At 46.5% G+C, this 12,714-nt stretch overlaps 1 protein-coding gene and 1 long non-coding RNA gene across 2 annotated transcripts in view; both read left to right on the plus strand.

The window, feature by feature from the left end:
* The first annotated feature begins 1,239 nt into the window (after positions 1–1,239).
* On the plus strand, positions 1,240–4,023 carry LOC140221437 (uncharacterized). The gene is made up of 2 exons (XR_011897217.1): positions 1,240–2,132; positions 2,409–4,023. It is a non-coding gene; the product is annotated as an uncharacterized lncRNA (long non-coding RNA).
* A 5,021-nt stretch (positions 4,024–9,044) lies between these two features.
* The window catches only part of LOC117857337 (uncharacterized), a 5,080-nt gene continuing 1,410 nt past the window's right edge, over positions 9,045–12,714 (plus strand). Inside the window, exons 1-4 of the mRNA XM_034739963.2 lie at positions 9,045–9,389; positions 9,486–11,636; positions 11,807–11,987; positions 12,237–12,285. Coding sequence (XP_034595854.1) covers positions 9,538–11,636; positions 11,807–11,987; positions 12,237–12,285 — 2,329 coding nt within the window. The 5' untranslated portion in view covers positions 9,045–9,389; positions 9,486–9,537. The remainder of the gene's footprint in view (positions 9,390–9,485; positions 11,637–11,806; positions 11,988–12,236; positions 12,286–12,714) is intronic.

A 12,714-nucleotide genomic window follows, 5' to 3' on the forward strand; every position in this document is an offset into this window, starting at 1 on the left:
AGTTTTATAATTAATCTATATTTAATACTTCTAATTAGTATCGAGCAACAGCTTGAGCCTGCACGCCACCTACCTCCTGCTCTTTTCTCTCCACCGAAGCAAAGCAGAACACCTGCTGCTCTCTCTGATTTCTTTTGCATCGCAAGAGCAAGCAAACAACAGCTAACAGCTCGTCTCCTCTCTTTACTTCTCAGTTCTCTCTCCACCGAACAACAGCCCAATTGATCTCCTTTCTCTCCTCCAATCGAGCACCTCTCCCTCCTCTGTGCTAGTCCGCATCGAAGCAATTGGCTGCAGCTCTCCCTGCCCCTTGGTCCGAAACAGCAAGCAGCAAGCTGCAAGTCTCTTTCACTCCCCTCTGTTGTTTTCCTTCCTCCACCCTCCAGCAGCCCTCGGCGCGTGGCCAGGGAGCAGCTGAGCGCGGCCGGCGCAGCCGGCGGGCGGCCAGGCCGGCGCGCCCCAGCAGGTGGCCAGGCCGGAGCGGCCACCGGCGGGCGGCCAGGCCGGCGTGGCGCGTGGCCAGGCCGAGCCAGGCGCGACGCGGCCCAGGCCTGTGGCCGGCCATCAGGGCCACCGCGCTCCATGACCCTGTGCGGCCATGAATAAGGCCAGTTTGCAGTTAGACCCCTGTGGAAACATGAAACCGCAACCTTGTAGTTTGTGTCTTTAACATCTTGCAGAACACCACCCCTAGAAATCCCTCACCTTGAGATCCAGTCCAATCCGGACCTTTTGCCAAGCTAACCCCAAAGTTTGTCCTATTCGCGGTGTCTGTCCACTGAGTCTAGGGAAACTTCTCGTTAGCCCCCGGATCTACGGTTAATTCCGTATAAGCCCCTAAATCTTTCAACCTTCATCATTCCTTCATTTTAGCTCCAAATTGAGTGATTATTTTTCCTAAAATTTTCTAAAATCATGCTCTATCAATTAGTAAGCTTGATTTTGTCTGTTAGCCACTGTGGCCAGCACTTTGCACATGGCATGCTTTCGTTCGGTAAAACGGACGTCGAGCCGTTCGCCGGGCGAAACGTTGCCGACTCGTTGCCACGTGCCAGCATGCCACTCTAGGGTACCCCTCGCGGTGCCTTCCTTTCGCCGAACACGCGACACGCACTAACTGCGCTCGCGCGCAACACCCTGGCCCTAGGAAGAGACCGCACGCTGCCGTCCGGCACCTTTTGGCGCCGTTATGCACTGTTAGCACTAATCTTGACTTAGCACATATATGTGTGTGTCGCGTGCAACGCGTGCGTGCGTGTGCGTTCTCGTTTGAGTCAGTTAGCTTGTTTAGGGAGAGTCCGTGTCAGGCCAGGACGGCCGTGGCCGCGTTCAAGCTATCGTAGTAGGTTCGGCCGGATGGTGCGCGTGTATGGGCTCGCGTTCGCGTCGTGGCCAGTTTCTGTTAGGATTGCAGTTGCAGACTTGCAGGGATGGCTGAATCGTTGGCCATGGCGTCAATAGCGGAAGGGAGCGCGATCTGGCGTGCGAGTGGAGTTGAGGACCGGTTCTTGCGGAGGAGTTTGGTGCTCGGAACGCAGAGAAGGCCGAGTCCGCCGGGGTGGTGCGTGAGTACGCACCGAGCTCGCCGTAGTGGGTTGTGTGGGCGCTGCGACTCCACTGGACCTTTATATGGCCGTGTAATCCTTGTGTAAACTTCTGTTCGAGTCCATTTTGAGTTGAATAGCAGGCTGCAGGTCATTCGGCGGTCGTGGCGTTCGTCGCCGGAAACTACTGTTCATCTTCCTCCTTGCGTCTGTGCGTGAGCGTGAGTGATCTTAGAGCTAGAGCTAGTTCCAACATGCACTACGGCCCCATCTTGCTTTGCCACCCACGCCGGCTTTGCCGTCTCGTCGCGTGTGTGTCGGCAACGCCATCCCTCGCTACATCATCATCCCTGTACTACCAATACCCCGCCGCGCCGTTGCTGGCCACTACTTTCTCTTGGCCAATTAAAGGCGCATTCACGCAGCTCCTCCACCACTCCCAACTCAATTTCCAACCAGCCCGGCCACCTTTCCCAGCCCTAGCTCACTCACCCTCTCGGTTCCATTAGAGCAAGGTTCTGCTCGTCGCTCTCTCTCTCTCTCTCTGATCTTCCTCTGGGGAAATCTTCCGAGCTCGTCGTGCTCTTGGTAAGCATCTTGAACTGTTAGTTGGCCTAACAATCTTAGACAGAAATTCAAACCCAACCTATCTGTTCCTCTTTCTTTTTCTGAATTTAATCAGCACTCAAACTTGTGAAGCCAATATCTTCTCGATCCGACTGGCCTCCGATTGACTTGATTCCCTTCCAAAATTTATCTAAAATCAAGCTCTATCTATCTATGTCAATCTTATAATTTATGGAACTCAGTTTGTATTTATATTAAATTTATGAGTGATGTGGTTGTTTGCTCTGTGTCCCGTAGTAATCACCGAGAGTTCGCGAACGACGATGAGAAGAAGCTTGGAGTCCGGAACCGCAAGTTAGGAAGCTAGTACTGCAAGCAGAAGCTCGAAGCACGTACCGCGAGCACAAAGACTGGTACCGCAAGCCGGAGATCGAAACCCGTACCGCGAGTTGAACTATCCGTTCTTTGAGCGAAGGGCAAGTCCAACCTATTCCCTTTGATCATATTTATCCCAGTTTTTAAACACAACTCGTAGAAGCCAATTTAAAAGTGCATTCGACTTGTATATGAAACCTTGAAATATTTACTACTCTAATATAGTTAATAGCCGATGGACAGGCCACACCATGCAATTATTTATAATCCTGATTATTCCTTGTCAGCCTAGATTTATCTCTAAACATGATTTCCTCTGTTTAGATGAATTCCTTGATAATTGATACTAGCATGCTTAGGATTTATTTATGCAACATTACTTACTATTGTTTATCAAATGCAATCGTTTACAAATGAGAAAAATGGGATGGGTTGTTTTAAATGGCGTGAGTTGGTGGAATTTATAAAATGATGATGATGATGACGGTGATTACCTAGAGATGGGGCAGATCAGGATCCATGTGGGACTCCTAGAAGTTTGACTCGAACCTGTGTGGTTGACTTTTGTAGATATCCACCTTATCTCGATTAAGGACCGAGAATTGGTGCCCCTATCTAAGATTACAGTGCAACCACATATGCTTAAATGGGTATGGTCTTAGCTTACTAAGTCGGTTGGCCCCGAGGTGATGTTACCACCCGAGTGCACGAGATGCACGTCGGTGTCGGGGTAACTAACCCGGGCAGATGTATGGAGGCGCTCCTACAGTCTGTCGTGTAGCATATGTCATGTCCAACTGATGTAATAGCTCTGTCACGTTAGCTTGCCAACACATCTCGGAAAGTGTAAATGTGCGCTGATCACACATTGGCATCAAAGTGAAACATGACATGTGGGTAAAGTGTACGATCTCTGCAGAGTGTAAAATTATTCGAATAGCCGTGCTCACGGTCACGAGCGGCTCAGAAAAGCCTCCAATTTTAAAGTTTCAAAAACCTTTTGATAAAATGGGACTTGGGTATGATTTTGAAATTGTCCAGCAAGAGTGTCATGGGCTACTGCGGATGGGGTGTCCGGTAGCATTAAAAGTTGGATCCTTCGGTAGGATCACTCACTGTTTCAAATACTCTTAAATATGAATATATTATTCTTTTGCTAAAATGCCTTTACAAAATTAACCATGCATGTGTAAAAATCTGCTTTACGCAAAATAAACCCCAGCCACTTCCTTGTACTCCATTATGCATGAGCTTATACCCCCTCTGTAGAGCGGGTTTGGACTTGCTAAGTACTTTTGTGCTCACTCTTGCCTGCGATTGCAGAGAACGGTTCATCGCCGGAGAAGGCTACCCGCAGGTCGTCGCGTTCGCACCCAACTTGCCTGTGGCGTGGGCCATCATGATGCTGAGTTGCGGCGCCAAGTGCTTCAACAATATTGTTCTAGCTTTAGCTGTAACTTATTTGCTATTTGTACTTCTTGTATTTTGATTACATATTCACAAACCTCTGCCATACGGGCGGCAATGATCCATTCTGCTGGAATGTGTGTACCAGCCTCCTGGGACTGGATTTGTCCCGCATTTGACTCCTGTCTAAGCGGGGGTCACGGCACGATCGATCCCCCCGACATCCCAACCCCAATTCGCTCGAGTGGAGGAGCCAGGAGCGGTCGCCCGTTGCCCAGCCCCGTCACGGGAATGTTTGGCCCCACCCATCCTCCGACCTTCGATTCCGAGCGGCAAAGCCCCGACGCCCAAACCCCTCACGCTGTCGCCCCTGCTGGCTGCTGCGTCAGAGTGCCAAAGTGCTGCAGCCCCAACCACCCCAAGCTGTAGCCTTCTCTGGATCTGAGGTATTCTTGATTTTAGTTCTGATCTTTCTTCCTTCTCTGTTCAGTAGGGATTCTTCAGTAGAACGCTAGATCCATGAACTGCGGTACTGCCTTTGCTAGATCCATGTTGTTGCCATTACTTAATGCTAGATCTTGTAATAGTTCCATTACTTAATTCTAATTCTTGCCATGTTGTTGAGCTGCAGTGTTGTTGAACTATCACGTCTGCAGTCTGGAAGGACTTCACAAGAGTTTGTGATGATGATGGAGTTTGGATGGTGAATTTGGCTTGTAGTATTGTTGAGATGCTGAACAATTTATCTGTTTTGTGATGTGAATCATGTGATGCATATGTGAATCTATGATAACTATACTTGTTGTATGGCGGGCATGGGTGTGCCTGCAGGTTTACTGTGCCCGCGGGCGACGGGTGCGGCAGTTTCTTGTCCGTGACGGGCGACGAGCGCGGGCACGGGCACGGGCACAAGGTTTGCCTGGCGGGCGCGGGTTTGAAAACCCTCTACTCACGGATAATGTGCCTGTTGCCATCCATAATGGGTATGTCATACTTTCAATCACAAAAAAATGAGCACTAAATAAATAAAAACATAAACGATGTTGTTATATGGAGCTAGTGTTAAATGTGTGCATGAACTCTTTGCCTAACCTAGAGATAGTATATTATAACAGGAACAAGCGTTTTAGTTCACTTATACATCCATTCTTGAAATCCAAGAAAGGACCCTCCCTAAGCCCCTCTATATAAGTGGATACATGAAGTCAAGTACTTGCACCAAACAAGATCAATAGAGTTGGAGGCATGAAGTCAAGGGAACGAATGCACCAATTAGAGCAACAAAAATTTGGCATGCTTCAGATTAGATGTACATTTTTACATTTTCTTGTTTACCTCATTTTAGCTCTTGATGAGTGTTGACATTACAATAGAAATGCAAAATGATCATATGATGTAATACTATGCTAGTTTCATGTATGTTTCCTTACATTTTGATTAAAGCTTCTACTATTTGACAAGCTCTTCCTAGTTAATATGATATTTTTGTTGGTCTCCTCAAGATGTTTGTACACGAAATTGCCTAGGTATGTATAACTATTTCTTGTACCTGGTTGGTTGTTAGGTCATCCAAACTAGTTGACATTTTAACTATGATAAAGTTTATACTAACTTTTCTATTTGTTGCCACTCTACAACTTAGAAAGGAATGAAGTCCAAATTACTCCTGTCAAATATGGCCAAAGTCCAGATTGCCCCTAAATTATTTTTGGTTTGATTTGCTCCCACAACTATATCAATTAGTTAAACCTACAACATAACAAGACATGTCTTTTTTTCATGCATAAGTGGATTTTTAAGTTAAAACTTTTGTATGGTGATAGAAGACATCATAACTTATGTTAAAAATATACTTTATAATTTTTTCATCATTATTTTTGATACATTTTGCATCCCTCGAGTTATTTTATTATTGGATATTCTAGCCCATCAAAATAAATGAACAATTCAGTGTATTTTCTAACATACATCATGGTGTCCACTATCACCTTACAAAATTGTAACTTAAAACTCCATTTCTGCATAGAGAAATAAATGACAGATCTTATTAAGGGGGTAGATTGGACCAATTGACGTAGTTGTGAACTCCAACAACATTTTCCATTGCAGTATGTTGCCAAATAACCTCTCTTACTGAAAGTGCATCTAGGCTCTCCCTTGTGGGTTTTGGTTGATTGATGGAAAATATAACCAAAGGACTAATGACTATGTTGATGTATGGATAGGTGGCAAAGTGGATAAAATTTGTGGATGGATATAACATGCTAATCCCCAATGTTTGTGGTGTATGGCGTACAAGATTGGAAGATTTAAAATTCTTTTTTTATTGTGAAATTGAAAAAATGAGTTAGGTATGCCGTACGAAAAAGAGGATGCATTCCAATCATTTTATTGATGTCAAAGTGCTCAAGGATCATTCTATCTAACCATGAGAGAGACACTCAACATGCTAACCTTTGGGTGCGCTAGTGTATCTAGCAAGGGATCGAAACAACCTTGTTCGGTGATGTCCACCAGGCTTAATTAACCGGATTTTTTGACATGGTGTTGGAGTGCTCTAGTACAGGTAAGTTCGCACATGGTTCTCATTTTCTAGAGTATCCGGCATGGGGTGGGAACAACTCTATTCCGGGTAGGCTCACGGTGCTAAATTTATCGGATTTTCTAACAAGGTGTCGGAGTATTTGGCACTAACTAGTTTTTGTTGTTTCCACTAAAGGTGCTGAAGTATTTCGTCAGGCTGCCGGAATATCCAACACAATAACAACTTGTTTTGGGGGTTGGGGGTATAAATATGCCTTTACCCCCTTCATTCATTGTTGCCAAACCACCACGGGACAAACACCCTATTGAGAATTTATTACTTTGCTCCCTCAACCTAAAATTAATTGAAGGAATAAAGATGGACTGTGATCCACTAATAGTTGCTCAAGAATCAAGCACATGGTCAATAGAATTATCCTTTACACTAATCAGCCAGCTAAGTCTATCTCCACTGAACACTCTACGAACGAAGGCTCCAGAGTACTTGGATTTGGGTGTGTGAGCTTCATCTTTGACTCCTGAGCACTTTAAGCATCTTCGATCATCGATTCATGTTTGTTACTCTTGGAGCTTGGCTCCTAGATGGCTAGGCATTGTTGTGGAGCACCCAAATTGTGTGGTCGTGCCCTGGATATTTGTATTGTCCATCTTTGATGAGGATTTCATAGTAAATAACATTACCTAGACCGGTAGGTTGCTAAGGGTAAGGGTAGGATTGGTGGCTCAACATGGTCTTGAAAAAGGCACCTCAATGAAGATGAATTTTCATTTGGGAAGTGCACTTTGGTAACAAATTGATTGTCTCATGTGATTTGTGCTTTCCTTTGTTCTTCACTTGCTCTTCATTAACTTTCTTAGATTTGTCTAGATCTAGTCACGTGAATGGTTTGAGCTGTAGGTTTTAGGTGGAAATTCTTCTCTAGTCTATTTACCACCTTTCTATTCAAGTGGATTCAACTAAGTTCTCTCCAAACTTTAGATCTCATACTTACTCTTTTCTATCATCAAATATTTTAGCAGCTCCAGATACTCTAACCCTTGTTAGTGTTGGAGCATCCGATTGGGTACATGAAAATATGGTACCTAATTCTGCTTTGATTTAGGAAAAATTGATAAAGCCTATTCACCCACTGGGTATCTTGTAATCCTTTCACTTGTGTGCCAACTGAGCCACTTGTTTTCAATGGGAAGGTAAAAAAATAATTTAGGCCTAACCGCCCATCCACCCCTTTCCCCGTTGCTCTGTCCCTCCGCTTTCGAGGTGCTGCATGTGGTGGGGAAGGCGATGGATCCAGCTCGATAGTGTCAGGGCTCTGGAGCATGACAAGGTGAGTTAATCTGATGTGGACATGTGGTATGGTGATCTGATATATTATCTAATATGTATGAACTTGTGATGTATGATATGAACTTTTGATGCATGATATATTGATGTGATGTATGAACTTGTGTTGTATGAGCATGAGCATCCATTCTGAGTCTATGAGATGAACTGTGATTTGCATAATGACGAGACGACGAGCAGCACAGCTCATCGGGTTCATGAGCAACCCCATACAGTTATGTCCTTCTCCAGGTGCCGTGCTAGTCAGGGGGCTCCTATCTGGCTTGTGGAAGCTAGATTGGTAGATAGATTTGGCCCGTTAGGGCCATAACATCGGCTCGACCTTCTTCTTCCTTAATATCAACGCCTCCCAACCTTGCCGCCTCCATCGCCACCTAGGTCGGCGACTACTGCCCCGTCACACCTCCCACCTACCATCCAACACCGACCTTTGTAATTAGGCGTCCCTCGTCGCCCCCACCATAGAACACTACCCACTGAATGCCCAGCCCCGGCCGGCCGGCAATGCCAACCTCTCCTTTAAGGCTGGTGGGCAGTGGCCATTAGAGCCCTAGAAAACCACCAAACAATAACCCTAACTCCGCCGGTCGCTATCCACCACCGCCAGTCTCGACCACCATCGGTGGCTAGCGGCGACAGCACCATTGAGCCGCTCCCACCACCCAGCTTCCACCCCTCCAGCCCAGGCTCCTTGCCAGCGCACAAGCGAGCAGCAGCGACGTGCCGAGCGAGTGAGTTAGCCCGGGGAGGAGAGCAGAGATGAAGGAGATCGTGGGGCCACAACGACCGCACGAATCTAAAAACACGCCAAATAATATCCGAACTTACAGAAGCCATATAGGATTCTCGGTACTAGCCAGGAGCGATGAATGAGCCCGTGGATATGCATGGTACGGCCGCACCGTGCGTGGTCTGATTTAAACAGGCGGCCGCTCTTTTTTATAAGTAGACAAGTAAAGTGAAAAATTCTGCTGTTGAACAATTGCAAAGTGTTTGGCTGTTTGCCCAAATGGCATTGTAAAGATGCTTCTAAAACTTAAGCTAGCGATTAATGTTAATTAGGAGCAAATTGATCAAAGAAAAAGACTAGGAGTGGACGGCCCACATGGCAGACACGGCCTGATACGCCATTTCCTAGTCTAGCTGCTGCCCACCAAGAACCAACCCCTTCCCAACCGTGTCAGCTCAATGACAGGCCAGCCCCACACTTGTGGACCCACCAGTCATCTCCATACTCACCCACCCCAGCAGCAGATAGAGCCATTGGATCCACGTGCGCATTCACGCGCGCATCCAAAACTGATACTCCGACCCACTAAAAGCAGCAACCATTAATTTTCCCCACTCCTTTTTATTAATTCCTTGGATTAAATCAAGCAGCAAATTCTTGCCGTAGAAATTAGAATTCCCAGCAGAAATAGCTGCACCATCGCGTTCGTGTAATTCTTCCATTTTTCCTGAGGATAATTCTTTTCCTTCTCCGCATCGATCGGACCAAGAACACAGGTAGAAAGAAACAAGAACTGAATTAGCGAGTGGTAAATTGCTGGCCCCGCCTGGTGGATTGCTCCAGTTCGATGGCAGGATTGGCCCTTGAATCGTGACTCGTGAGTTCTTGCCCTCCTTTTAGGGTTTCCGATTCCCCGCCGCGAGATAAAGTCTCAGAAATCGTAACACCTTTTTCTTTTTGGTCTTTGCCTCAGAATTCCTGGCGAATTTCTCGTGGATTCCGCGGAGAAAGGCGTGACCTTTGTGATGCAGTACAACCACCGCAGCCGCCTGCCTCCGCCGCCGCCGTTCGGCCGCGGCCGCGGCGGACCGGGGTACCCCCGCGGCCACAAGCAGCTGTACTACGCTCCGCCTCCTCCTCCGCCGTTTCCACCGGCGCCGCCCCCGCCGGAGCGCAAGTACGAGGTGCTTATGGAGGCCGGTCGCCTGGCGGCCGAGTATCTGGTATCCCAGGGCGCTCTCCCGCCGGCCGCCCTGCAGCGCGGCGCCGGCAGCTCCGGCGCGTGGGGCGCTCATCCTCTTCCTCTGCCACCGCCGCAGCAATTGCAGGAACCCCACGGGTTTTACGGCCGGAGGAGGTACGAGGATGAGTACAGCAATAACCCTGGCGCTCGGCCGAGGCGGGCCAATAGCACTAGTAGTAGCACTAGCAGCAGAGATGATTACAACAGTGGCAGCTACAATGGGAGAGGGAAGAGGAAGTATGGGGAGTACAGGAGGGGGTATGATTCAGGGAGGGACAGGGAGAAGGAGAGGGGAAGGTCGTCTTCAAATGGCCGGCGCAACGAAGAGGATGAGGATGAAGATGGGGCACCTGGATTTCGGAGGGAGCGACGAGGCTGTCGGTGGAGTGATGAGGTGAGGAGCAGTGTTACAGAGGCAGTGAGAGAGGAAGCACCATTGACGGCGAAGGCTGTAGCAGGGTTAGACATGGAGAATACCAGGTCAAAGATTGTGAGATCTGTTGATGATGTTAGGAAGGATGCTGATGCTGCGCCTGAGGTGACGGAGGAGACTGAGGAGGGTGAGATGGAGGACGACAGTGAGGCTCTGAATTCAGAATCAGATGTGGTCAATCAAGAGAGAGACACTGATGTTAGTAATGCCTCTGCTGGTGTTGTTATGGAGTCGGAGCCTAAGCAGTTACCGGATGGTAAGATTCAAGATGAAGTTCCTGATGAGGAAGCTGAAGATGATAAACGAGTTTTGGATGAGGCTGCTTTGGATAACAACACTTCTGATGGTGAGGTGACATATGTGGAAAATGATATGCATGATGGTAAGAAGAATTTGATTGACTATTGTAACTTCACAAGAGCCCCAACAAGGCCAAGGTCAGTGCGCGGACACAGAAATGCATCATCTGTCCCAGGAGAAGCTGCAGTAGCTGAAACAGTTAATCTACTTTCTTCTGGACAAGCTTCAGAGATGGTAATTGGTGAATCTGCAAATGAGAGCTCTTTGACTAACATTGAGTCAGAAAATAGAGAAGATCAAGTCTGTCAACAAAACACTAACTCTGGTGCTCCCTGTGCCGAACCAATAGAGCCTATGCTTCTTCAAGAAAATGAAACATCCATGTCGATTGAAAATATGGCGGAAGAGAAGGTTGATGCACAACCACATGTGGTTCAGGAATATAAGGAAGAAACTAATCTATCTCCAGTGGCAGATGCTCACAAGGAGAACTTGATGCAGGAAACCAGCTTATCTCCATTTACAGCTTCTCACAAGGATAGCTTGGCGCAAGAGGATGGCTTGATGCAAGAAACTGATTTATCTCCCTTGACAGCTAATCACAGGGATAGCTTGATTGAAGAAACCACATTGCCCCCACTGGCAGCTTCTCATAAGGAGGACAGCTTGACTCAGGAAACTGAGTTGTCTCGGACAATATCTTCTCATGAGAATAACTTGAAGTTACAATTTAAGGAAGGAACACAAAACTGTGATATTGATATGCTGCCACAAGATGTGGACTTGATCGAGTTGTCTGATGAAAGGAAAGTTGTTGGTCATGATGTTGGGGCTGAAGCTGTAATCAAAATGGAAGAAGGGAAGCTGGATCAATCTTTCTCCCTAAATCTATCTGATCTTGACCTGGTTGGTGGTACAGAGGTTGCTGCTATACACGATAATCCAGCGTTGGTCCAGCTGTCTGAAGCTGGATCTTCTGCAGAACTACATAATAAACAGCAAGAAGATCCTGAAACTTTTACAGGTGAAAATATCAGTGCTACAGATGATTTATGCAAGCTTCCATTAGAGAATAAGGATGTTCAAGTAATTGATATAGAATGTGGCACACCAGTTGAAGTTGGTGGATTTGATTCGTCAAAGTCAAAGTGAGTTTTTTCTACTCTTTTATTTCCAAGCCAATGCTAATCCAATAGATTTCGAACTTGTTGTAGCTACAATGTTTGCATGATATAGGGATTCTCGGTAGCCCTGAACATGTTCTTGATATCTCTCTTTGCTTCTGCTGAAAGATACATGTATAATTTGATTCAATCAGGAACGAGATGGTATGCTCTAGCATGGACAGCATGATGGACCCTGGCATACACACGGATGTTCTTCCTGGTATTCAAGATGGCTACAGTCTTGCATTTTCCGATTTCCTTGGTGCGGATATATCATGCTACCCATCAATGCAATCAGATCTTCATGCTGGAATAGGTGTCAATGACTCAGAGGTGAGGCTGCCTGCTACTTTTATATATGTTTTTTCACGTGCAGGCCTTTAGCAAAGTCCCAGGAACATTGTTTCAAAGGCATTGCCTAGGCGTCCAGGCGGACCCTGCTCGCCTTGGGGAACCGGTCCGCCTTGTCGCCTAGGCATCGCCTAGACTCGCCTTATCGCCTTTAAAACAATGCCCAGGAAATAATTACTGTATTTCTTCCATGAGTAGCATATCGATGTTCATGACTTTTCCTTCTTTCAGGGTATTGCTGTCATGGATGATCCAATATATGGGTCTCTCACTGATATTGGTAAGTTAAAAATATTTTCTTCTGTTCCCTTAATATGCTATACCTGATATCTTTCTGCTTTAGGCCTCTGTTTCCACTTGTCTATTTTTCCTGTAGTTTCAGATGCGTACTTATCAAAGTTGTCAATTTTGGCGGCGCTTATCATTGGATCATGTTTGAAAGAATCTTGTGCTGTGATTTAACCCTGTCATACCAATTACCATTTAGGCACTTACATGTGCAGTTGTGTTTTAGATGGCCCTTCCTTTTCGGGGAACAAATGTAGTTTTTGACCTGTACTGACCAAAATATGTTTTAGATGGCCCTTCCTTTTCTGGTTTCCCTCATGCCAGAATAGCCGGGATGACCTGTATCGACCATACTCTGAGGCACTAATGGATGCAACAGCTTTTATTTTATTAGGATGGAACACTAAGTAATCAATAACTT

This window comes from Setaria viridis, chromosome 1 (assembly GCF_005286985.2).
Source record: "Setaria viridis chromosome 1, Setaria_viridis_v4.0, whole genome shotgun sequence".
Taxonomy (NCBI): domain Eukaryota; kingdom Viridiplantae; phylum Streptophyta; class Magnoliopsida; order Poales; family Poaceae; genus Setaria; species Setaria viridis.